Here is a 25,726-nt window from a genome sequence, read left to right as displayed (position 1 = left end):
AAGTTGGTGTATTTTTGGTTCTAAATGCATGACAAATGTCCCTCTTTTTTACTTAAAAAAAATCTTCAAAAATAAAAAACAATACCCGTCACCTAAACCAAATGACCTGGGGTCCAAAAGACCCCAAAAGTCCTGAATAGGGTTAGAGCAATTAATATCTGACAGTAGAGAAGTTCTGCTTAATAGATATGCTACCTGCATTGAAGATGTTTTTTTTGAAAAATGTTTTGCAGAGAGGACACCGGGATCTTTCTGCGTGGTGTTTGCATGTTCTCCCCGTGCAGCGTGGGTTCTCTCTGGGCTCTCTGGCTTCCTCCCACACAGTCCAAAAACATGCTGAGGTTAATTGGTGATTCTAAATTGTCCGTAGGTGTGAATGTGAGTGTGCTTGGTTGTCTGTCTCTAAGTGTAGCCCTGTGATAGACTGGTGACCTGTCCAGGGTGTTTCCTGCCTTTGTCCTAAGTCAGCTGGGATAGGTTCCAGCGCCAAGGAGGGCAGCACAAAACCAGTTTTAGTTTAGCTGTTGTCTAGATTTAGGCTTTCTGTGTAGATGATTTTAATCGAAGGAAGGATCCTGCAGTTAAGTGTGATGTGCCATTTGGCTGCTCGTCATCCTTCACTGTTTGTTGTTTATTTGAGTCATATGAATGATGTCAGTACACAACTGAACAGCGAATCATTTGATTACCAGGAAATGAATTTTTATAGAAGGCTGTTTCTGTCAAGCACAGATGATAAACCTCTGGTGGCTCCAGGTTCTCAAATGTGAGGATTTTAAGTTTTTCTTTGCTATATATATATGACAGTAAATAAAATACAGCTGGTGGGATGAAATGAGCCATCTGAACAAGAAACATTGGACTGTGGGAAAATATAAAAAAAAATCTAATGTAACCGTATCTCACTGAGTCTGTGTCCGTTATGAAATGTCTGTCAATTTTTGGCATGTGAATTTTTTTTTTTTTTTTTAACATTTTTATATCTACACACAGGTATAAATAATAACTTTAAAGAAAACCCTTTGTCTCAGCATGTTCTTGACCAGTCACTATCTTGCAACACACAATGTGCAATTTATTTTACAAGACACAACAAAGCACAGAAATTGCAGTCAGATGGGTTGACTCCTAAAAATCTTATCCGCCGTACGTACAAGTGACGACCCGTGAACACTTTAATTCTTCCAAATCATTTTTATTCAGTGTCCTGTTTCTGGTTTGTGACTTAATTCCATGTGACCACAAAATAGTGTGACAGCAGTTTGGGTCTTTCCCACGTCACTGTGGAAGAATGGGTATAAAATAATACTAAGAGCATACAACCTTATTCTCGCAACATTCTTTAAAATATTGGCATTTACTAGATTTTATGACTATAAATATAAACACTCAACATCCATAAGAAGCAATTTCTGAAGTCTTTCCTGACACCAGCAGAGCGAGAGCGACAGATATGAGAAGTCTGTTTGGTGCCAGAAGTGGACGGCAAAAGTCCCGTGGTGAAAGTTAAGGCCATTTTCGGAGAGACTGTCATTGGCAACGTGTACTGGAGATAGATCTGTCTGAACAAAAACCCAAACACAGCAAGGAGGAAGAAAAAGAAAAAAACAAAAGAAGTGCACAAATTCTGTCGAAACTCGATTAATCCCAGCAAACCCCTGCGCACCTGGAGAGGCTTGTGCTGGGGCTGCAACCGAAAGTGATACGAGAAACACAGGGAGCTCTTACCCCCGAGTAAACACGAGTTGTGACACCCCGTTTCACTCCAAGAAAAGACTCTTTACTCCCATGAGGACGGGAGGCTTGCAAAGCAGCTGCTTTTACATTCTTGAGCATGGACCTTCCACTGGTGAGAGGGCTTAAAACAACACCAGTGTAAGATGAAACTGATAACTAGAGCCACATTGATATCTCATCCTTGGAGAAGAACCTATTTTCTTCTTCTATTCAAATTTGTTATGCCCTCACGCTTCTGCTGACACTTAAACCAGCTTAACACTAAAAATCATTCTTTGGTTAAACTGATAACGATACAGATGAGACAGAAAATCACACTTTTTGCTTTATCGATTTAAAAGTGAGAAAAATCATGAATATAAAAAAGATAAAAACTGATTATGTCGTCCCCATTTGTTAAAGAGTCAGGTGAAGTACTTTATAGGACCAAACAGGTGCTTTTGAAAGTTTTAACTCCTCAATTGCAAACCATGCATTATCTTTACATTTTACCTTTGATTCTGTACAGCGATTGTCTTTCATGAATTTCCAAAAACTAGAAATACAGGGAAAACACCACAGATTATACACATCAAAGCCTTTTCACAGGTTTTGGGAAATAGCCACATATGAGAAAACATATGGAACAAAGTTATATACAGCCTTTTGCTATTCTAAAACTGTTACCATGATTGACAGGTTTAAGAATGAAAGAAATCTGGAAGTAACCAGACCTTTGAAACCGGCTCTCTCAGGATCAAGCTGCAACTACAACAACAAACCTGATTCTTGAATCAAACACTTGGCTGTTGATTTTCAATGTGATAATAGGTGCCATGTTGACAAGACTTGGTATTGGCCAGAAATTTAAACTGAGATCTTGCAAACACATAAAAGAAACAATGATTATGGCTTCCTGCACATATGGATCAGTCATTAAAAAAAAAAAAAAAATCCCATAACACGTTAAACAATAGCTGTGATGTAAAGTGTATGTGATTTGTGTTAAATGAGTGAAAACAGGCAAAAACACTTGCGCGGTCCTCTAAAGCAAATAAGGTATCTGAAGAACCCACCCCTCCCCCATCTAAATGTTTCATTTCTGTTGGGAAAAATGTTCACGTACAGAAAATATGCTCACGAGTACATGTAAAGTCATTCACAAACACACACCCATGAAAATAACAGTGGATTATTGTCAGTATCTCGCCTCAGATTAAAAATCTTTCAAATTGAAACAAACTAAAATCTGCTTCCACATAAAAGTATTTTTCCTTACATCCTAGAAGACATGCATATATGCAAAATACATCAATTAGAATAATATTTGTATTATATACCTATTGCATCTTAATATTCTGTATGTTACGTGTGTATGTACATTTTTTTCTTTTTATGACACTGTGTACAAGTGCAACATTCTGAATGCTGCACAGAAACATCTCTAATACTGTGTGAACACTGGGCTGTGAAATCTGACCTGAACATCTCACTGCTGCCCACAACTGCATCATTATGTTAGTGAGGTCTGTTAGGTGGTCGTCAAGCGTGCCGCTCAGGTAACTGCAGCGTGAAGCAGGTGGCCAACACCTCTGGAAGTAAGAGGGAGCCAACAAAGTGCGGCTTCCTGTTACCCAACAAGTCACTGACGGCCTGCATACAGTGCACGGACACATCATGCTGCCGGTTTTGAGCTTTGAAACCACATTCGACACCGAAGATCGATAGGTGAAATGACTGCAAGTCAACAGTCAACCAGACTGTTGCCGGACACAACTGACTGCGCAGCTTCCTGCGATCTAAACCCTTGCGCTGTTTTTCATCCCATCGGAAAATGTAAGGTACATGTAGAAAGGCACCTCAACACTGTTTTGTGACGTGAGACAGACAAGACTAAACTTTATCAACCCCGCCTGGCTGGGAATTTTTTTTTTTTTTAAAAGAAAGAAAAAGGAGATCACGTTCTGTCCCTTTTAATTCAGGGATCAGGCAGACTCGGCATGGCCTCCTATGTCAGAACATCTTGCAGCAGCCAGTCCTCCTGTCTTCTCACTGCAGTATCATAATGACTAGCTTTGAGTTTTCTGCCGTTTTCATAAGTGGGGTCACAGTTACTTTTTAAAGACTTGGGATGCATCACTGGAGTCCACACTGGCCCTTTTTTACAGTATTTACAGTTATTTATATGATATGGATTCTGGACAGTTGAGCATGGGTGGATGTAAAAGCCTACAAATTAGTAGATGACAACAAAATAAAGGACAACACCGAACAAAGACACCACCGCTACAGTGTCAACTAGTCTCGGTGAGTTTAGAGCGTTAAACATTTTAACTGACTATTGTTTTTCTGTTGGCAACATTCAAATGAACAGCTGAGACAGAGAGCTGTGACACTCAGCAAGACATTTACAGGTAACCTCTGAACAAACCTCCTCCACTTCACAAGGTGTCAAGTGCAATAAACCATTTTAACTCGGTGCTATCCTTTATTTTGGTGTTCACCCACGTTTGTATTTGAAAAACAAAACAAAACAACAAAAAGTCTCAGGAGGCAGCTGGTTGGTCAGATGCATAGACCATGTGACCCTGAGGGACATGATATCAAAGTTACCACGTAATGGACCGTGTGTCGCCATGCTGCCTATGCATGCACGTGTGTGTGTGTTTGTTTGTTTGCGTCTAGAACGGTGTGTAGTCTGTGGGGTACATGACAGGTAGCCAGTTCTCACTGAAGGTAGCGCAGTGTGTCCATCGGAGGTGACGCATGAGCTAAAAAAAACAAAACAAAACAAGAAATAAGAGATGATTTCAATGGAAAAAGCGACATAGCTTTTGCAAAGTAAGGAGTCAAAAATATCTAAAGAAATCTAACATTATGTCAAACAGATATGAACCATTGTTGTTCTCATACCTGGATGCAGTTCTTCATGTTCTCTTTGCTGGGCTTCTCCTCCACCATCTTTGACGCATATTTTAAGGCTCGGCCATACATCTTGTTCACCAGAGCATGCTTATATGAAAACATCAACACCTGAACAAAGGAAAAGACACAGAACAAACATATATAAGGTTTACTGAACTAACAGAGAGCTTTATTACAACATACAAACCATCTACCAAATCCAAGAAATAGACCATCAAAAATTATGGTCCATTTAACTGATTATAATTTTTTTTTTAAACTGATGAAAAATCATTAAACCATCCAGCAGATGTAAATCTACTGCAACCAATGTGTATGAATCAGTGGGTGACAACAGCCCTCAACAAATGAACCATTTACTCCTGCTTCATTAAAGTTTACTTAAACCTACATTTCTCAGCAGTATTTATTATTATAAACAATAATAATAATAATAATAATAATAATAATAATAATAAAAACTTTAAAAAGTGATATATTTAACATTTTTTATCCAGAATTGTCTTCAGCAGGAACAAATGAGCCTGAGGCTGACAGTCACAGATAAGGATGGAAATTTAGAAAAGTAATGGGATCAAACACAGTTTCTGTGGTATTTGTTGACAGTAACATATATAAAGAATACTGTCAGACTGGAACATCCATATATATATATATCAGCATGCTTACAGCTTACTATCAACTTAGTTTTCTTCATTTTCTGACAACGTTTTCCTTACCTTGGAGTCAGTTAGCTCCGCCCACTTCTGCACCTCCCAAAACACATCCGTGAGTGCTTTGGCTACATTCTGCAGGGTGTCGTCAGAGCTGCTGGCCACCTGCTCCACAACCTCCTCTGCTGCTGTTTGTCCCGTGGCAACAGCACTGGCGCCGTCCTGTGATGCAGGAGGCAGCAGGAGCTGGTCAGCCAGAGCACAGCCCTTCCTGCACAGAGCATCCAGCAGAGATGACTTCTGCTTCTCCATGTCACTGAAACACAAATTTAAGACAAGTTAAAATTAGGGGCTTGAATTCATACAGAAAATAGAATCTGTTTCAAATGTGACTAAGACTTTTCCTGAACAGTTACCACTGCGGTCACAAGTAGCAATTACTCAATGTTGCTTAATGCTAAATTGTAGTAACAAATGTAGACAGGAGTCACATAGTCTTCAAAATAACTCACAAATGTCAGTTATGCAGCAGTTATCTAGCGTTTGCTAACATCATGCCACATAAATTTTGGTGCGGACTGACACTGAGTACAGGTGTGTTCGCTGCTCATAAATTCAACTTTTCCTTTGTAAGAGACAGAGTCCATTATTTCTTCTTTCACAAAACGCCACTCCAATCACTGTTGCTATTATATTGGCTGTCAAATATTCTTTTTTTTTTTTAATCACGAGGGGAGATGTGTCAGGATCGCATAAAAACTACTGAGGGAAACCCTACCACTGTATTTAGGAGTTCATGCTTCATTATGATACAGAATCCTTTATAAACAAACATTGTTCAGCTATTAATGTTGTCTTTCAGTGCGACATACGTCTTGATAGAAGCAGCTTCCGGCCGTGGGTCTGTCTTCATGGTGAAGTAAACAGCCAAGGCTGTTTGGTCGATGTGTGAGATGACGATGTCTGCCGCCGACCCCACCTCTCTGAGACGTTTTACACGCTCCTTGACAAAAACAGGATCAGGAGAAAGGACTGTGAGCAAAGATGGTTGCATAATTCAGACTCCAACTTCTGCCCAGAATAAAACACTTGTAATTCTCCCAGTATTTCATGCTGACAGAGCTTCCTCCATTTCCCTTTTGTCCCGCTGGTGTGTACCATTACCTTTTCTGAGTCCAGCTGGTGTAGTCTTTGCACATGTAGTGGAAGGTAATCAGAGTAATTTTCCATCAGTTCATCATAGATGGAGCTGGAGTCCAACCTGAACAGCACAGATAACAGATGGTTGACAGAGAAATTAAGAAAAATAAGGCAAAGCAAAAAATTTGTTGCAGAACAAGACGGATGAGAAACTGTGCTCACTTTGTCATCCACTGAATCTTCAAATCTCTCATGGCTTCGGCAAATTCCTCTTTGACGTCTTTCTCTTTGTCTCCTTCTTTGTCTTTCTCCTTCCCTCCATTCTTTGTTTTGTTGGGAGCAGGAATTAAGTGATAGATGACTGGAACAATATCCTAAAGAAACACACACAATAAATAGTCAAAGTCAAAATCCAGTAACTGACATAATTAACTAAAGCTATGGGCGCTTTCACTACTCTGTATCAGCATCCCAAATGCTCACCCTCTTCCTAACAATGTCATGTCCTAAGACACCAAAGTTGTTTATTATCCATTTATAAAAGCTTAAAGTAGTGCTCATTATCAAGTTATGTTGTATTTATAGATAAATTTGTAATTTTACTGACCACCAGAAAACTTTAACTCCTCCATCAAAGTGAATAACGATTACGATAAGACTGTTGCATATTTCAGTACAGAAATATCGACATGCTTTGACATGATTAATGCAGATATTACAAATCCCATCTTAAGGTAAAGAATAAGCCATTTCCTGATGGTAGGAGAGCAGTGGACGCTCTGTTGTACAGTGTTTCTAGCTCATCCAGTACCTTTTTAAACTTTCCTTGTCGTTTTGCAGAGGCCTGCCCCTGGTGGTCAGAATAACACACAGTAAGGAAGAGACAACACAAACACACCAAAAAGGATTCTCTCTTTGTTCATTTTATTGTTCATCCTCACTCAGAAACTCGGAGAGTCTACCTACCTACCTGTCACCTATTAAACACACGGTACAGTGATAAACAGTGGAGTAATCCTTGTTGCTGACAAGCTCAGATTTCACATCAAACAAATTTAATCTACTTTTTTTCCAAGGACACTTTGTGTGAGAAAAAAAAAGAAAATAATCACTTGATTCAGAGTGAAAATTTGCCTTAAGGTTAATAAAACTGTTGTGTGTATAGAGCTCAAACAATGCACACTTCTTCACGAAGTGAAAAATGTCAATTTGTCAATAGCTGCTGAAGAATAAATGAAAGGTCTTTGCATTGGACCCACAGAGCAAAGCCACAAACACACAAGAAAAATATGAAGAAGTGAATACAGAAGCAGCTCTTTAGTGATGTGGCCCTTACAGGCCAGGAAGACATCAAGTTTAGGTTCTGGAAATAAAACATTTGCCATTGTAGTGCATATAAAAGTAAATGTTTGATTTTGGTTGTTGACTTTTACAGACATTTTACTCATTTGTGTTTTTTTGGCAAACACGTCCCTTTGGCCCTAAAGTAAACAGCAAATACTGTTCAAGCTTCTTGTAACAAGTCTCATGAGACAAAAAAATAGACAGAATATAAACTAAAAGATTGCTTTATCTTTTTCAATTCATATTTTTTCCAAATTTTGATCCTGAAGTCCAATAATAAAAACGTGGTCTAGAAGTTTCAACTTCACCATGTTAACAACCAAAGATATGCTCTAATATTGCTCTATTACTCATCTAATCACACAACAGCAAAATCAGATCCAGTGTGTGTTTGATCTGTCATTCGCAACGTCAGCTGTTTTTTTTCTGGACTGAAACAGAAGCATGGACAACGGCAAATGAGAAAAAAAGAATATGAAGGGTCATGCATTAAGTAAGAGGACAGCAGTCAGTTTAACAAGCAACAGACCCGACTGACCAGCTTCGGTCTGAAGCTGATGAGTGATACATTTCAGAGAATTTTAAAAAGTAAAAAACTGAGAGTAGCCAACTACCGGTCTTGTCCAATTGTCAGGACCATGAGTACTTCTGGCATTACAAAGTTAAAGACTCAATGTCAGATTTTTCATGATTGACAAGGCCAAAGTAATCGTGATGCGTTCTGCATTAACATGACAATGTGTAAAATTCACCGATTTGGCAAATGTGAAAACCAGCACAACTTTAGGTCCTGATGAGTAGAACTGACCACTGCTCTGCAGTATAGGGATTAAGAAAAAAAAAAAAAAGAGGCACTCACAGCTTTCTTGCCATACTCGCTCTTGGGTACAACGAGAGAACCTGATAGGTAGCATCCTGGACTCGTTCCCTTGGGGATCCTGAAAAGGGAGAAGCAATGGGAGAGAGACAGCAACAGAGAGCATAAAGACAACTATCACACATTTGACATCATTTATATAGCAAAACATATATTCGAAGATTGTTTTTTGATAAATAAAGATTATCTTTTTCAGTGGTTTAGCTATAGTGGATTATTGGGGTATAAGTGTCTCAGGAGAATACATTGAGAAACGAGTAAACATCGCTCATTCCCAGCGTAACTCCAAAATACCTCTGCCTTGCAATTGATCAATGATCCAATTTTTTTCTATTTGCCTCAGATGCAATCTTTATCTCAAAACAAATTCAATCTGTCTCCTGTCTGGCAGTAAACTAAAAATACTTTTTTGCTTCTCCTTTTGTGCAATTAGGGGGAAACCTCATACCAGTTGAGTAAGGCAATTTTTTTTGTAAATTAAAGACTATGCAATACAAAAGAAAATCATTTTGATAGATATACTCACTTGTCATCTGGCAGGGCCGTGACGTAGAAAGGCTGGGTAGCCCCCGGGCACAAGGTGACAGAGTTTGCCTTCTTCTTGGACATGAGGGCAGCGCGATGTGTCTCGTACACATCCAGACTGAGGGTGGTGGATAAACGGTGAGAAACCACGAACGGCAGGTCTTTAAGGCGCTCCAGCTCAGTGGACTGCTCGTGGCGAACCTGCAGACGTACAGTGTAGTCTCCCTTTTCCAGCTTCAGAGAATACTGGAGAGGTAAAATTGAGGGGGGGGGGGGATTGTTAGCTCACTGTGTGTACACCAGAAATGTCTCATCCTTCTTTTTATTCACACTCCACTCGCTGACAGTATTCACCAGCTACTAATATGAAAACATATGCAATCGAAGGGTCAACTCTTTCATGTGGCTAAGCGTACCTGGTGTGGGTAAGCATCCCCTGAGCCCAGCAGTCTCTTGTTCTGATCAAACAGCATCCAGAGCTGACTGTCAAACTCAGACTCATACAGCAGCTCACACAGCATTGGACAGCTGGGTGTAACCTCTCCAGTTTTAGGCTGAGGACAGAACCAAAGAAGATTTCACATGCACACAAAAATGTTAAAAAAAAACAAACAAAAAAACAAATCTGAAGAGAAGCTTTCTTCTCACGAGTTGTGCAGGTGGCTTTGCAGTACCTGGTGAAAGCTGTAGGTGAGGACAATCTCGTAAAGTTGTCTGTTGTTAGGCAGAACATCTCTCACTCCCAAGGCTTTTATCTTTGAGCTTAAGGGCCTACAACAACAACATCAAGGATTAAACAAGGAACTAAAATCTTCTATAATTGTAAGACCACATGTTCACATGCACTCACCTCAAGGGCTGAACCCATGACTTGAGGGTGATAGTCGGGGACACCTCCTCATATCTCAGCGGCGATGACACATCGAAACTCGTCACTCCCTCTGAAGCATGCTACGCAGAGACAAATGAGAGTGAAAAAAACAGAACACGGTACATACAGTCTGGATTGCAGTAGCTTCTTTTCTGCTATTGCTAATCTGTATGCCTGTGCTTTTCGTACTATGTGCAGCGGTGAAGGAGAGGTGTTGAGTCCATGGAATGAGATGCTGTAGTCCACCGTGACTTCACCCAGGCTCGCCCACCAGCGTGCAATGCAAAATTCTACTACTCTACCCGACTGGAGGAGACAAGAGACAAACAAAGAATAAGCGGTCATTCTAACATTTGTTTTACACATGCAGCTTTTATATGTATGCAGCTAATGACTTCCATTCCTGGCACTTATCAATGGCACCTAGTAGAGAACTAAAGATGAAACCGGGTTTGTTTAAGGTACGTTTTCAGAATGACATTCCTGCAAAATCCCAGCCAAAAAAAACGTATAGATTTGAAAGTAATTATTAGACTATCTGCTGTATTCTTTGCAAAACTGAGTAAGTGAATATTTACATCTTCTAAAAGACATGAAAAAAGTGTCTCAGTAACTTAGAACAATTAATTTGATTCGGATCATTTGTTGACTTTACAAATACAGTTTATGCTAAAAATAATGGTGACTCCAAAAAAAAATATATTAAAAAATCACTTAATTTGCCTTAATTAATACCTTAAAGAAGAAAGAATTGTGAGATGACGAGAAAACAGTCATCTCCAAACGGGCTGTTCATTACAATCTCAAGAAGATAAAGTACAGCTTCACCAAAAACCGCAAAGGAAAAAAAAGAAAACAGTGCTCACAGTAACCTTATAATCATTTCAAAAGCTGTATATTGTGAAATGAAACGAAATACGCATACCAGAACGGGGAAAGCTTCGGTTAGTGAGCCTCTTTCCAACAGTGAGGAGAACTTGTAGAACTCATTAGCTCTGTAGGCTCTCTGCTTGACCAGGTGCACTGCGTGAAGAACAAACTTTGACGACACATCTCCTGAATGAGAGGTCAGTGTGATTTCTGGAGGAAAGAGACGTGAACAGAGAGGGGTACAAAACAGGGGAACAAGGAGAAGAGAGAATGTAGATGATGGGGGAAAAGCAAGAGGAGACATTGGAATGTGGAGGAAGAAGAGACAAAGAGAAAAAGTTAAAAATTAAAAGGTCACATTTTGATTATGTCAAGCTACTTCTTAATAGCATGTAACTTTAACATATATGTGATTTCGAATTACATCTTTTCAGTTCTGATTTATGGGCCGGTTGACAGCTAAAAAATCTCAGGCACCAAGGTATTAGGAAAATCTATTCACTGTGGGGTTTGCAGAAGATACCCTCAGTGACTAGCTTACTACTACTACACCAGCCAGACCTTATGCTCCCGACCACATTAACATTAAGAATGCTATGTATAATGTTTCAGAACACTGTTGACTCATACACATAACCTAATGTGACATCAAATTAATAAAATCCAACACTAGGACGCCTTTAGCAAACACATATCCTCATCAGTCATACTATCTGTGACTGATCACCAATACCTTGCATGAAAGCTGTCACATTCCCACCTTTCCACTGCAAGTATCCCACAAAGAGACACTGACCTGCCCAGGAGGCTCCCTGAGGAACAGTGATGAAGTGGCGTCTGATCTGGCCCGGTCTGAAGTGGACGTCTGAGAAGCACACTTCCTGATTACGACTATCTGTCACTCTACCAGAAGGTAAAAAAAAAAACAGCTGCTTGATACACACAAAAACACACTCATGCAAACCTCTCAGAAATACAAAAACACTCAGTTTGAGAACTTACTTGGCTGGGATAATGACTGTAATTGGGACTCTGAATAGTGGGCCACAGCTAGGTGCCGCTGTATCATACCCGCACACCTGAAAAACACAATCACAGTGAAGATTTAAAAAATAACATTAATTAGTTCCATCTTTTTTCCTCTTTCTCTTATTTATCCCCACCTCTGTGTAGTGCACTCCCTCCCTCAGCCCCACAGGGTCGATGCGGACGTTGACATGACGACACTGGTTCATCAGCTCTAGATGGGAGGGGCACTGGACCCACGGGGCGGCACATGTGAGCGCCAAGTGTAACTGCAAAGAGATTCGCTCAGAGTTTCCTGTGGTGGATGAAGAAGACAGATGGTGTAAATGGGAAAAAAAATTACACACATACCAAAATAAAATGCAGTTAAGACAAACAAAAGCTAACTTGTACCTGTGTTCTCTGGGAAGATGGGTTCAATGCCTACTCCATGATCTGAAGGTGCAAGAATCTGGCCTGGATCCCTGAGGTAGATGCCTCTCTGAGTTCCCACGCTTACTGAGAAGCCCAGGTGACTCGTGGGTAAAGAGGCATGCTGAGTGAGGTAGTCTAAAGCCCTGTCCACCTGAGAAGAAGACAGGATGCAGATTACTGGATGGCACTCAAAATGTAACTAATACTTGAATACTTATAATAAATACAACATAAGACAAAAAAAAGGAAATGTATCAATGAAAGCAGCTGTAGTAACGTTACCTGGATTATTCCATGGCCCTGTGCAAACACCTCAATGTCATCGACCTTCAGAGCTGTGTTTTCCAATGCTCTCCTCACAGCAGGAACAGAGGGAGTGATCCCATTCTGTTTCAGTCCTTTATCAAAGAAAAAAAAAATCCCACAATGGCATCAGATGTTCATTCAAACACACTTTCATGCATGCAATATATTCCCGAGTCTAGTACGAGTCCGTGAACCTGGACACACCTGACAAGACAAGTGCAATGCCTCCACAGGCATTGGGGGATGACATGGAAGTGCCGTTCATTAGCTGGGTACCACGAAGGGTCCAGTTGGGTACAGATGCAATGGCACCGCCAGGAGCACTGATGCTGACCCCCAGAGCCCCATCAGTACTGGGGCCCCTGGACGACCAGGTGTACTGGTTGGGAGGCAGCTTCTCCCTCAGGGAATACTCTGCCACCATCATATCGGGAGTCACATATGCTCCAACACCTACGTAGAGAAGGAAGCAGGAAGTAAGGCGACATGTAAAGAAAATGAATACATCTATATTAGAGCTAAATAATGTATAACTTTGTTACATTCAGTGTTATTGGAATTTTCATTTATAAAAAACATGCTAATTACAATATTTTGCATCACAATGGCCAAGGTTCCTCAAGCTAGTGTGTTTATATCTTTACTGCTGTGAACAATATAAAGTATACTTCCAGCTCTACCCCAGTGGCGCCATGGCTGAAAAAATTTAGAAGTTATAATAATGTTGGTGTTGTGTGTTTTTTTGGAACTTTAGGTTGATGCAGTTTGAGCACTTGATTGGAGATTTAGGGGGAAAAAATGATAAAGAATGTTTTTCAGATGCAGGTTGTTTTTACTGAGCTTGGAAAATCTGTTTTACTGACTGTGGTCCTGTAACCTGGAATAACATACAGAATGATCTAAAGCTTGACTCACTGTTAACCTTCGGGGAAATCTTTGTTTTCAATTTTTATTTCATTTTATCCTCCTTCCAGCTGCTCTTGTTTTAGTTAACTCATTTGTTTGTTTTTAAAACTAAAATGCTCTAATTAGTGTTTTTATTATTTTACTAACTTTACTCTTTATTATTTTATGGCTACCTAAGTTTGTTATTTGTGTACCAACATCTTTTATTGTCCTACTCTGCTACATTGTAAATGAGGCCTTCATACCTAAATGTACTTGGAGTGTAAATAAAGTTCCAATTAATAAATTAATATCTTTTTCAATTTTCCTCCAATTCAAGCTGTGTTTAATCGAAACAGGTACCTATGACACTGCTGGTGGTTCCTCCTGGGCAGCCGACTGTGGACAGGCAGGGACCATTGTTCCCCGCACTTGAAACAAATATCACATTGTGTTTCTGCACAGCTTCTGTGATCACTTCACAAATCCTCCTGAAAGACAGATTGATGATGACAATCAGTCACAGTGTGCAACAACAAATGATAGAACCTTCATAATCAAATACCCTGTCACAATGCTTACCCTGAATTGGGCCAGTGAGTGGCTTCCCCATAGCTATAATTGACCAGGTCACACTTGTAGTTGATTACTTCGATCATCTTAAAATGACAGAGATATAAAGAAATAAGTAGTGTAAAAAAATACAGGAGAAGTGACAGCCTGTTAGTTAATCTACATTTGACAGAGACTTTGGGGAGTGTACCGCGCGAATGAGTCCTGTGCCTGTCTCCATGGTGCTGAGGCGGGTGTCTCCAATCTTCACAGCCAGAATTTGGGCACCAGGGGAAACACCATTACGCTCAGGTTCCTCTGGGAAGTAACCTGCTGCAATGCTTGCCACATGTGTCCCATGAGCGCCTTTGAAAGCACACAAGGAGGTTATATTTGAGACTACACTCTGGACGTCTACACATTATGCAGCCTTAACTTCCGAATCTGCAATAATGCACTCTAGAAGAGCACATGACTGACTGAATCATATGAACACTTCTTTGCAGATAGGATGGATTTTGTGTTTTAGTTCCTTACCTCCACTGGTGACAATGCAGAGTGTGTTTCCCTCATCATAAATATTAACAGAGTAGTTAAGCATCTCAGCATTTCCTAACGTGGCATACTCTTGTGTCTCTCTGTATGAGCTCAGTACAGTGCACTGGGACAGTTCTCCACACTCTGAAGTGTCGACGACAGCCCTGACAGAAACAAACAGAAATGGACAGTATGAACAATGAATATATAAATGGTGAACTGTAGCACATAGTGAAGAGGAAAGGTAAAAAACTTAATGACTAAAGAGGCTATAAAGAGGGCAGGGCTTACTTCCATGTGATGCCATCATGCCAAAGCACACAGTCATACACAGGACCAGGATCGCTGTACTTCTTTTCTAGTGATGCTAGCAGCTCGGACTGACTCTGCAACTCTTCTTTCTGCAACTTCTCAATCTGTAGAGAGCAAACAGGTTGAATGATACAAGTGAGACAGAAAGCACAGAAAAATCCTGTCCAGATTCAGTAAATTACTGGGAACTGAGGGGGAACAATGATGAGTACATTAAGAACTCAAGTTTGTAGGTCTGACCTGTGAAGGTGTAGGATGAGTGAGGTCAAACTCTTCTGTCTTGCGACAGACCTCAGCAAGTGCTGCTCTGTGTGGTGGATCCCACATCTTCTCCTTTCGCTCTTTCTAGAAGACCATAATAAAGTATCTCTTAAAATCCAGAAACTTACAACAGATTTCAATTTATTTTACCAACAGGATTTTGGCAATATTCAGTACACACTTTTTTTTTTTTTAACTTATCAAGAATAAATCTCTTTTAAGTGGTACCAAAACATTAGTGAGGAGGAGCCATTAACATAACATACAACCATACTTTTCAAATCTTTATGTGATCGCAAGTCAGTTTTACGTAGCTCTTATCATGGATGAGCTTGTTTATGGGATATCAGTCTCTGTGCATTTCGCACTGTGCAGATGTCAACAGAGCAGTAAGCTCTGTGCAATGCACAATCAAAACTATGGCAGACCTAGTACAGTAATACTGCCATGTCTTCCTACCTGTATTCTTTCTTTAAGAGCCTTAGGGAAGAACTCATAGCCATTTTTAACTCCAATGCGATACTTCCCTGATGGATTGACCCAGGCAGGAGGGATCTGGGAGACATAAAAAGACACAGTGAGGCAGATAACACATCACTACAAAATTACTTCAGATGTAGGGCAATACCTGCAACAGAATATGACAGCTGTTCATTTCTTTTTACAAGTCTGAACATCAAAAGGTTTCTACCAACCTTAAGTGTTCTGCCAGAGAGGGCGGCGATTGTCCCATCTTTAGGTTCGGCCATCGTGGTCATGTTCACGTCACCGCTGCCTGTTGTATCAATGATGTCGACAATCTTTGGCTTCCCCTCTGTTGTGACCTAAAGAAGCAGTAATACAGAAAGCGATCAGGTAATTTTGCCTAGAACAGATGCAGAGTACATATTCAGTAACTTATACTGACCAGGGGAGGACTGCAGGCATTGTGAACTGATAATAGCACAGCCTGTCATTTTAAATCTGGTGATGTACAAACCATTCTAAAGGCAAAAAGGCTTCCAAAGCCTTGTAACAGCAATGTCTCCCCGTAAACGGATTTGTTTACTCACAATTAAGGAGTCAGATTCAGTGTCCGCCCTTCACAGCATGACTGAAGCAAGGTGACAAGATTAAAAATAAATGGTTGACCTCAATTTAGTATGAAGACGTGCCACCTAACCCCGCGACAAGGACATATCTGTATGAAAACGGGCAGATTCTTGTTAACCTTTTTAGTGCTGTGTAGCTCGCTAACTAACTTTATCCCAGTGTGACTTGGCAGTTAAAGTGTAGTTACGGTTCACTTACCTAACAATTAACTAACCGCACATCATTTTAGCTAGCTACTACAAACCGAGTCGCAACATTCAACCCGTTATTAATGCTAACAGAGTGACGAGACAAACTGTAAACACTGGAGAGACTGAAGGAAAACAAATTCAGCTGTTAGCTTCCCGGCTATCGTACTAGCATGTATGCCAAATTAATAGCTAACGTTAAGTTAGTTAACTGTCCGCTAGTTTAGCACCGAACCACAATTTGACAGCAGGAGGAAACACTTGTTGTTAACTACTTTGTCTTTAATTGGTTGTCATAAAAGCTATAAACCTAAATGACATTATTAGTGTGTCTGTCTGCGGGTGTTAGCAAGCTAGCTAGCTAACTGATTCCGCTAGATGACTGCGTTCAGTTCGTGTAAACGAGTCGGGCCTTTAGCTTTTACTAGCTTCCACCGACTAGGTCGTAGCTAACACGAGGCAGCCGGTCGGATTTACCTGCATGCCGGGGGCCCCGGGATCCACGCCGGTGTCGAGGATGGCGATGAGCACCCCTCGGCCATCATACTCGGGGAACCTGGTGAGGTAAGAGGCGGCGCCGGTTTCTTTTTTGGGAAGCAGCCCGTGGAAGGGGAACGGTTCCTCGGTAGAATGAGCAGCCATGATCAAAAGAGCGACAATGAAAACAAAGCAGCGAAATGGGGAAGAGAGCAACACGGTGGGAGAGACGGGGAGGAGAGCTCTTTAAAGGGGCAGTGCTGCAGTTATTTGCCCTGCCACAACCTCCCTGTAACCTTTACACGAAACAACTAGTCTTTAAAAAATCGGTTCCACACAATACTTGAAGTGCTCTAATGAATGACCTCATTATTTTGTTGATCACACCTGTTTCGTCTAACAGCTGGATTCTTTGGTACACCATGTACCAGCTGATTTTTGGAAATGTATTCAAATTGAAATTAATTTGGAGATGAGGACCCTTCAACACCACAAACATAGACAGGATAAAGTTACTACATTTTATCAGTTTGTGGGACCTTGTGTCGATATCTGATTTATTTGTCAGTAGAGGGAATTAGCAGGTGTGAGTGTACCAACATTTGCAGTGTTTTTGTCAATTACTGTCACCTGTGCTGTCTTTCACCGTCAAGAACTATAAGCATATTGGAAAATCATCACAAGATAATAAGTACTTCTAGGATCCACTCTGCATATCACACAATCAAAGCCAAGATGTTTGCTCATTTCACCTTAGTGTCTGAGAAAGATTTGCTCATAAGAAGTCATGGGATGTCATGGGTTTTCCATGTGTATGTTTGTAGAATCTAACGTTAATTTTCAAATTAGCGAGGCAAGTGGCTGGCATAGTACACAATATTGTCGCTTTTTAACCCTGATATTTAAGATGGTACGGTACATTTGCATTATTTTTCATTTGGTAGGGTCTTAACTTTGAAGTTTAAATTAATCAGGCAAGTGTATATAATGAATAATATTGGATTTGTTTGGAAAATTAGTAACATCAGTCAATATGTATTGTTGTAAATGTGCTATATCTGTATAAAGGTGGTAATGCACACCCACACAGGTGGACTAATTCGATGAAATCTCAGAGGTGTAACAGCATGCAAAAAGCTTTACTTGAATTGAATTTCTTTTGCATGACTGTTGACTTTTGATTGGGGAAAAATACACTTTTTGTCATTATTTGGGTTAGGTAATATTACCTTTTTCTTAGCATCCAGTTTCAACCCAAGCCAAGCTCTCAGATAGAATAAGTGACACCACCTGTATGGGTTTACAGGACCTATTACATTTATCCTGTACCTCCTGGCTTCACTGTCTACTAAGTGTTCACTGGGTGGTGCTATAGTACTGATAGTTGCATGGTTGCTGCAAGTTGCACTGAATTCATTCATGGCAAAAGCTTGACAGTGCTGCTGCTGCTGCTGCTGCTGATGCAACTAAAAATGAAAGAGTTTTGTAAAGCAACAAGAAACAACACAATAGTTTCAAAACATTTACCCTTTAAACAGGATTGTGAAATCCAGTCCTAATGCACACATCCAGCCTTTGAGGAAAAGTTGCTCGCACCAGCCACAAGCTGAAAATATAGTTACGCTATGTGCTACTTTTGATTCTAGAGCTCATGATTCTACTGATTACATGCTGCTTTATGAAAAAAAGACACCACTAAAACTCTGTAAATTGTTTGGATGGTAAGGCAATTAAACATAAACAAGGATGTTTTCTCAGTGTCAGGATAGCTTACATTTTTAGGACACAGATTTATCACCTAAACAACTGCCATTTGCTGGTTTTGGGCGTATTTTGGCAGTCCTGTGCATCTGACTTCTATCTCAGGTTGACTTTGCTCGGTACACTTATCCTCTACAGTGTACTGCTCCTTGTTAGCTTGTATTTTTCTGTTAATACCTAAACTGAACATCACCTCTGACTCCAGAAAATCCTTATTTCCTGTCAGAAACTGTGGCAGATGAACAATAAGCTTGTGTTTGAATCACTGGTTTAACTGAAAGGATGGAGACAGTAGTATTTCCGCATGTGTTGCTCATTAGTTTTTTCTTTTTTTTGTTTCCCCTGTACTATTTTCTACAGATGCAATGCAGAGAAGGGAGGAAAGTGAAAACAATTTATCAGAAATAGCCAATATGATCAGCAAAGAGGTGCTGCTCACGTGAGTTTGATTTATTATATAACTTTGCATCTAGAGACTCCAAATTAAAGTTTTATTAGTCTGCCTCAGACATAACACATTGCATACGTTCGAAATTGTTTCATTCTGTTTTCAGAGAGTTTTTATTTGTCTTCTCCATAATACCAGGATTAACTTTGCACATGTCAATCGCCATCTGTTCAGCTCAGTCTCACATATATCAAATCCATATACTTATCCACACTGTAGGTTGCAGCGAGTGCTTGTACTACAAAAAAAGCACAAACCACAATGGGGAGGGGTTAGTTGTACACGCGCAGTTATTTTAAGTGTGCCAACGCCCTCAAACCCTGCTCTGATGGCTGACTTGTGCATAATAAACCAACAGCAAGCATCCTTTCACTAATCTGCTTATAATCAGCATCTGCCTTCTCTTCCTCTTTCTGCCAATGGCTCTGCATTGTCACGTATACACAAAGAGACATAAGATCACGTAAGATATGCCTTTATTTATTTCGCAGTGGATAAATTCACAGTGTTGTCAGCAGCAGTACACACAGAGATACATACATGCTAGACAGAAGAAATTTACACATAAAAAGCAGTGCAAATATAAGTACAAAAATACACATATATAAAGAGACATATGCACACTTTCACACAATCATTGTTTGATTTGACACTAATAGGACATATTTTTAAATCTTTGTTCTTTTTTTTTGTTTTTACCAAATGCGAGGGGCTTGTCTTAGTCTGTTTTATACTATTAACAGACCCTCACACACTTGCAGTTACACACACACACACACACACACACTTGTGGTTTACCACAGGGCGTAGCCACTTCAGCTGAACTGAAATAAATGCACGTTATAAACATCTTTAAAGCTTTATTTCCCTATGTGATGCCATGCATTCAGCGACAAAGTACTGCATTCTGCTTCTCTTGGTTTTGTTTGCAGATATGATACTACTTTGCTTGTTATGTCATGGCAGCGGCAACCTTTGACTCTTGCATTGTGCTCTTGTATTATGCTGATTTGACTGGCATTACATCTGCAAATGAAACTTTACAGGAAAGAAGAGAGTTCTCGATGCAAATCCTGTGCTAAATGTGCGCTATAAATTAAGTTGGAGCCCAAATCACTCATCTCTCTTGCTACCAACTGTACAAACATGCAGCTGACAGGATGTGGCATAAATGTTCGCACGCAAGCTTTCCTTCAACATAAACTTGTCTTGAGAGTTTATTCATACAATGTGGGTAACACCACGGTAATTATCTATGAAAATAGCCACAGAGTTATTGAGGTGATAGTCAAACACACTCAAAGCATGCCGGTAACTGCGTCACTGATAATACACCCTGAAGCACAGCATGCACATTTAGTCAGTGGTGGAAAAAGGCAGAACTCTTGGTTAAGTGAAAGTCCAATACAAGTCAAGCTTACAAGATAAAATATAAGCATCAAAAAGCAAACATGCTCATTTGGCAGTGTCCCATTTCCAAATAATATGCATGTGTGAGCATCGCTTTGCAGTCGCAGTCAAAAAATTAGGAATAATTTTAACTGCTTTAGATAATGCCGGGTAGTTTATTCTATAACAATGTAGGATAACATGATTAGGGTCCGAGGACCCCTTCTTGCTGCAGCAAGAATCGTTTCTTTCTTTCTTCTTATTTGCCTGATGAACACTAAAACCTTAATTAGACCCCCAGAAACACGCTCAAAAACTCACCAAAATTGGTACGCACCTCCGACTTGCTGAAAAATTTAATAAAATGAAAAAAAATAACCCAAAATGGGCTCTCTAGCGCCCCCTAGGTACAAAAACCACACTAAAACGACCCTAGCAGCCAGTAGGAATGTTGTACAGAGATCAAACCAAGACCAAAGCATTTGTCTCAATGAGACCCACAAATCTCATGCTGACACCCCTGACCTATTTCAAACAGGAAGTCCGCAATTTGCCTTTCAAAGTAAAAAAAAAAAAAAGAATGAAACCATCTGTTTGAAAAAAATTAACTTGTCTGACATCATAAATGGTGTCAGCTTGAAAATCACACAGGAGACAGAGAAGGCCATGATGAGCAAAAGTGCTGAAGGGATTTGACGTTTCTCAACCGGTTTCCGAATGACGAGTCGCTAAAGTTGATGAGCTGTCGCAGCCTCGGCTCATACTTTGTATGGCTGTCTATGGTACATATCCAGACATGCTGTGTCAGTTGGTCATCTACACAAAAAACTAAAGGTCCTACAACTTTAAAAAATGACATTGAGGGCTTTCAAACAAGATTTACCACAAAAATACGCTGTTTTTACACATATTTGGTCAAAATTGTGGCTGTATGGGAGAGAGAAACTGAGTAAAAATGTAACTGTCTCAGCCAGGGGCATGAAGAATGATGACTCATCATAACATCATCACCTGCAGCTTTAATCCTGATTGGCAGCTCAGTGCAGCTGGTCATGTGACTCACTGACAGTCTGAGGCTGAGAAGAGAGACTATGAAAATTGTCTATTTGTAGGTCAAAGTCTAGTGAAGGGGAATAAATTGTCAAAATGGAGGTCAGACGGGCAAGAGGTTGCAATACAGACCGAGGACCCGACCAACGCTGCTTGCAGCTTTAATTTTTAATTGTATTTAGTATTAAGAAATGAAAATCTTATTATTACAACAAGGTGAAAGTATTCATTCTGTTCAAAAAATTATATTATCATACAGCATGTTACTTGTATTGTTATTATTAGTATAATACTCACATATCATCATGGAAGTAGAAGTTTGCTGTTGTACTTTTAAATACTTTATATGCAGTTAAGCAGTTTAGTCTAGTGGCTCCCAATCTCGCGGTATGGCCCCTTTAAACAGTCCCAAGATAAATCTGAGGGGTCATGAGATGATTAATTGGAGACGAAAGAACAAATAAAGTTACAGCATGTAACAAAAAATGAGAGAAACATCACGCCACATATGACACAAGTTGTCAATTTTGATTGGCCATTCACTGTCTTATGGCTCCTGAGCGTAGCTTGAAATTTGATGTTGCCTCCAAAGATGACGTATCCTAGATTTTGCCAATAGATACAGTGGTACTACATGCAGTAGTTTTTAATTTGCCTACAAATACGCATGACAAACAAAGCATGCCGTGGGAGCGGATCTTTAGGCTACATCAATGTTAATCTGTGGTCATTTTTTGTTCTCAAATTTTTACCGTATTTTCTTTACGGAGTTTAGAGGTGAAATGTCTGTTTGGTGGAACAGCTAACACCTTATAGATGTATGAAAGGGACTGACAAGAGGCCTCAGCTGACCAAGCAAGTGCATTTATATCAGTAACTGTAGAAAGCTAATTTCCACCACTGAACCTGTGAAGTAGCTAGAAAATAAAGAAGTCAAATACTGCTGCTGAGTAAAGAGTCTGGTATTGAGGTATAAGTAGCACAACATTTAAAGTCCAAGTGCAAGGCAGCATTGTAAGGTCATGTGTGTAGTTTCTGTTCTTGAACACACTAACAGGGACGATGAGACGTGTAGCCTAATTAGATTTAGAGCTTTTCTAAAGGAATCACAGCTAATCCCAACACAGAAGCACTGCAGCGGTTCCTGGTAGAGAGTCTGTCCGACTGTTCTTCAGCCCCACATGCTGTATTGGGCTGCAGGGTTTGTAGAGCGTTCCAGGCCAGAGTCGGGCTATTTTGAGGAACGTGCGTACAGTGATGTCAGGGGCGTGGTCCAATAGGCTTGAGGGTGAGCTGATGATGCACCTTTCCCCTGAATGGATCTTAAATCCTGTCCAGACTTCTCTTCAACTGGGCAAGCGGATACCTCGTTCGTTCTTCCATCTGTTAATTTGACCTAAGATCAATGTCAATAAGAAAACAGGGACCACTTACTTACTCTGCCCAGGCTTGCTGTGGCTGACTCAAAATTTTCTCACCATAGCTCTGTAATTACACTGACAATGGAGGTTATGTTTCCATTCACTTTGTTTTCTGTCTGTCACCAGGATAGTGATAGGAGTTTGGAGGTGATTCCGATAAATTAACAGCATTCTGGAGAACTTTGTCAGAAAGAAACCAAAGATATTTGCCTGAGGTTGATTCCTCCTTTAATTTATTTAATTTTTTGTGTTGTTTTGTTGTAACCCTTGTTGCTGCCCTCTTGGCCAGCCCTGGCCAAAGAGATGTAAGAGATGTAAAAGAGATGTCAATCTCAATGGGACTCGTCTGGTTAAATAAAGGTTAAATAAAATAAAAAATAAAAAATAAAAAAGTAGGGAAAATTTGCACACTTGAACTACCCCCTCCTGAGCAAAACAATTTCTATCGATTGCAAAGACAATTAGAATAGAATAGAATAGAATAAAACTTTATTAATCCCTTCGGTACAAGACCTCAGGGAAATTGCTACACCAAAAAAACAACACAGCACCAACATAAAATCAGCAGCAAAACAGCAACATTCAAAATTCAAATCAAATCAAATCAAATCAAATCAAAATCAAAATTCAAATCAAAATCAGCATTCAAATTCAGTGTACAATATACAGATACAGTAACATAATTAATTAATTAATTAATGCAAAATATGAAAATAAGATGGCTTATGTTGTTACTCACTGTTGTTTTTGTTCATTGATAACAGAAAAACAACAGATGACCAAACAAATTAACAATTTAAGTTCCCTACAAACACTCATGTTGATGTTTAGGTAGCAAGGGACCTTCTTCCTTGTTCATGTCTGCTCATTCTGTAAAAAAACAAAAAAAAAAAAAACCTGACTCGATCCAAATTTAGCTGCAGGAAATAAAGTGGACCGTAGCTGAAGATGATATCTCTTGATTGGCTCTGTGAAAATCGTAAATTCTCATTGTGTTTCACACGTGACAGCATATTATCACGTCCACCTGTGTTACCATGGCAGTCTGGCAGTGTCCATACAGCACAGTTGTAATGAAAATAAAGCTGATCTCTGGTGTTTACAGCCCATAAAGCTCAGCTCATGGGAGCAATGAAAAATAATTTGCTCTACAGAAATAGCTAAAGGCATAAAGCTGTTTTGTTGCTTTTACTGTCTGCAGTCTGTTTGATGTGACGTTCACTCTCTGAGATGATGCATAAACAAAACTCAGCGAGGGAGAAAGGAACACATAAAATACTGACGTATAAAAGTATCGTGACCTATCTTTGCGAGCAGCTGATATTTTATATTTTAAATCATTCATCATTTTGTGTTAGTAATTGACAATTCAGAGACTTGCCATTCTCATGATGCTGTAAGAAATGTATGAGGGCTGATTAATGCCAAGCAGCAGAGAGAGAAGTAGTGCCACAGCTAATTTTTTGCTGCCAGTTTTGAGGGAATTTTGTCTTTGGCCACTGGGTCTGACACTAGATGGTACTTGGCATGTGTTCTGATGAATTAATTGCTTCTGCACAGTTAAGAAATATAAAGTTGCATGTAGCACACTGCTCTTTAGGGCATTGTGATATTTTGTTTATCTGCAATATGTATTGCAATATGAACAAATATTTTCAACAGATGACCTCATTAACTGTGTTTGGAAAGACTTTCTTATTCTACAGTGATTGGGGAGATTTTGTAGCGGATAGCTATATAGGCTGATAAAAGCTGTTTGTAATCTTTCTCACATAGTTTAGCACTGGCAAAAGCTTTTGAAAGATATTTTCTTTGGATGACCATCAGCTCTGGCTTTGCCCTCATTATACAGAGATTTATGGCACTGATTTATATGGTGCAACAAATAGGTTGTGTTGCCTTGTATGGAGGCAACAATTACAAGACACTGCCAACAGATTTATTTTTGGTAACATGATTTTTTTTTTGTAGCTGAAATATTTCCTTAACTGATGATACTTTGCAACTAAATCTTCCTTCTAAGTGTTTCTGTCCTGTTCTTCACTCATTTTGCTATACAGCCTGCATGTCACCAAAATCCAAAATGGTTAAAAAAAACATATTACAGGACCTTGTTCAAGAGGGCAAACATTTGTTCCTGTTACAGCATATGTGTTAGGGCACCGGGTGGCCTGCAAGGGGTTAAAATCCACTGTGAGACTAAACTTAAAAGACTTAAAGGCCGATAAGATGGCAAGTTGTTCCTAAAGGTTGTGCTGGATTAGGTCAGCTTTGCAGTCTGACCCAATGTACCCTAAGCGTAACAACCAGTCATCCCAACCCACCCTAACCATAGCCACCAATCACAATAGAGCACAAAACTTTATTGAAATGCTTTTGTTTATTCATGTTTTACTTGTGTTTAATTAAAAGTGAACCTTTCAGCATTTATCCTTCAGTGTGCTATTACTTGTGACATTTAGATAGTGCTGCTGGCAGGACATTGCTCAAGATCACAGAGTGGTAACTAGATCAAAAAAGACGGCTGCATCAGAGCCAAAGTAGTGCATTTTTAAATGACTTCGTTTTATCAGGAAACAGTTTGTAATAATAATTTAAAATAAAAAATGATCTGAAGAATGCTGAGAATCTGATTTGATGACTAACGCGGCTTATTATTGTTCGATCCCTAGATTGAATCCATGGT

General features: G+C 39.7%; 1 protein-coding gene across 2 annotated transcripts; it reads right to left on the bottom strand.

Annotated features, from left to right (window-relative positions):
• Positions 1 to 880: 880 nt before the first annotated feature.
• On the bottom strand, positions 881 to 17,183 carry tpp2 (tripeptidyl peptidase 2). Of its 2 annotated transcripts, XM_008292473.1 has the most exons (29): positions 16,972 to 17,183; positions 15,910 to 16,038; positions 15,674 to 15,769; positions 15,194 to 15,298; positions 14,933 to 15,057; positions 14,642 to 14,805; positions 14,316 to 14,470; positions 14,135 to 14,211; positions 13,916 to 14,043; positions 12,872 to 13,120; positions 12,644 to 12,759; positions 12,341 to 12,512; positions 12,085 to 12,242; positions 11,924 to 12,000; positions 11,718 to 11,824; positions 10,977 to 11,131; positions 10,241 to 10,357; positions 10,031 to 10,131; positions 9,855 to 9,951; positions 9,597 to 9,734; positions 9,182 to 9,426; positions 8,638 to 8,716; positions 7,246 to 7,284; positions 6,657 to 6,808; positions 6,459 to 6,555; positions 6,167 to 6,297; positions 5,361 to 5,610; positions 4,630 to 4,749; positions 881 to 4,487 (listed from the first exon to the last, which is right to left on the bottom strand). In XM_008292473.1, exons 1-29 carry the CDS (start codon positions 17,134 to 17,136, stop codon positions 4,398 to 4,400), a joined length of 3,834 nt encoding a protein of 1,277 aa, XP_008290695.1. In that variant the 5' UTR covers positions 17,137 to 17,183; the 3' UTR covers positions 881 to 4,397. The 2 variants fall into 2 exon arrangements, with proteins under 2 accessions (XP_008290695.1, XP_008290703.1); XM_008292481.1 differs by lacking the exon at positions 7,246 to 7,284.
• Positions 17,184 to 25,726: the final 8,543 nt, after the last annotated feature.

The sequence above is a fragment of the Stegastes partitus genome, unplaced genomic scaffold (assembly GCF_000690725.1).
Source record: "Stegastes partitus isolate 25-593 unplaced genomic scaffold, Stegastes_partitus-1.0.2 Scaffold19, whole genome shotgun sequence".
Lineage (NCBI taxonomy): Eukaryota > Metazoa > Chordata > Actinopteri > Pomacentridae > Stegastes > Stegastes partitus.
Note: the sequence above shows the minus strand (reverse complement) of the source record. Positions and strands in the feature narration are given on the sequence as shown.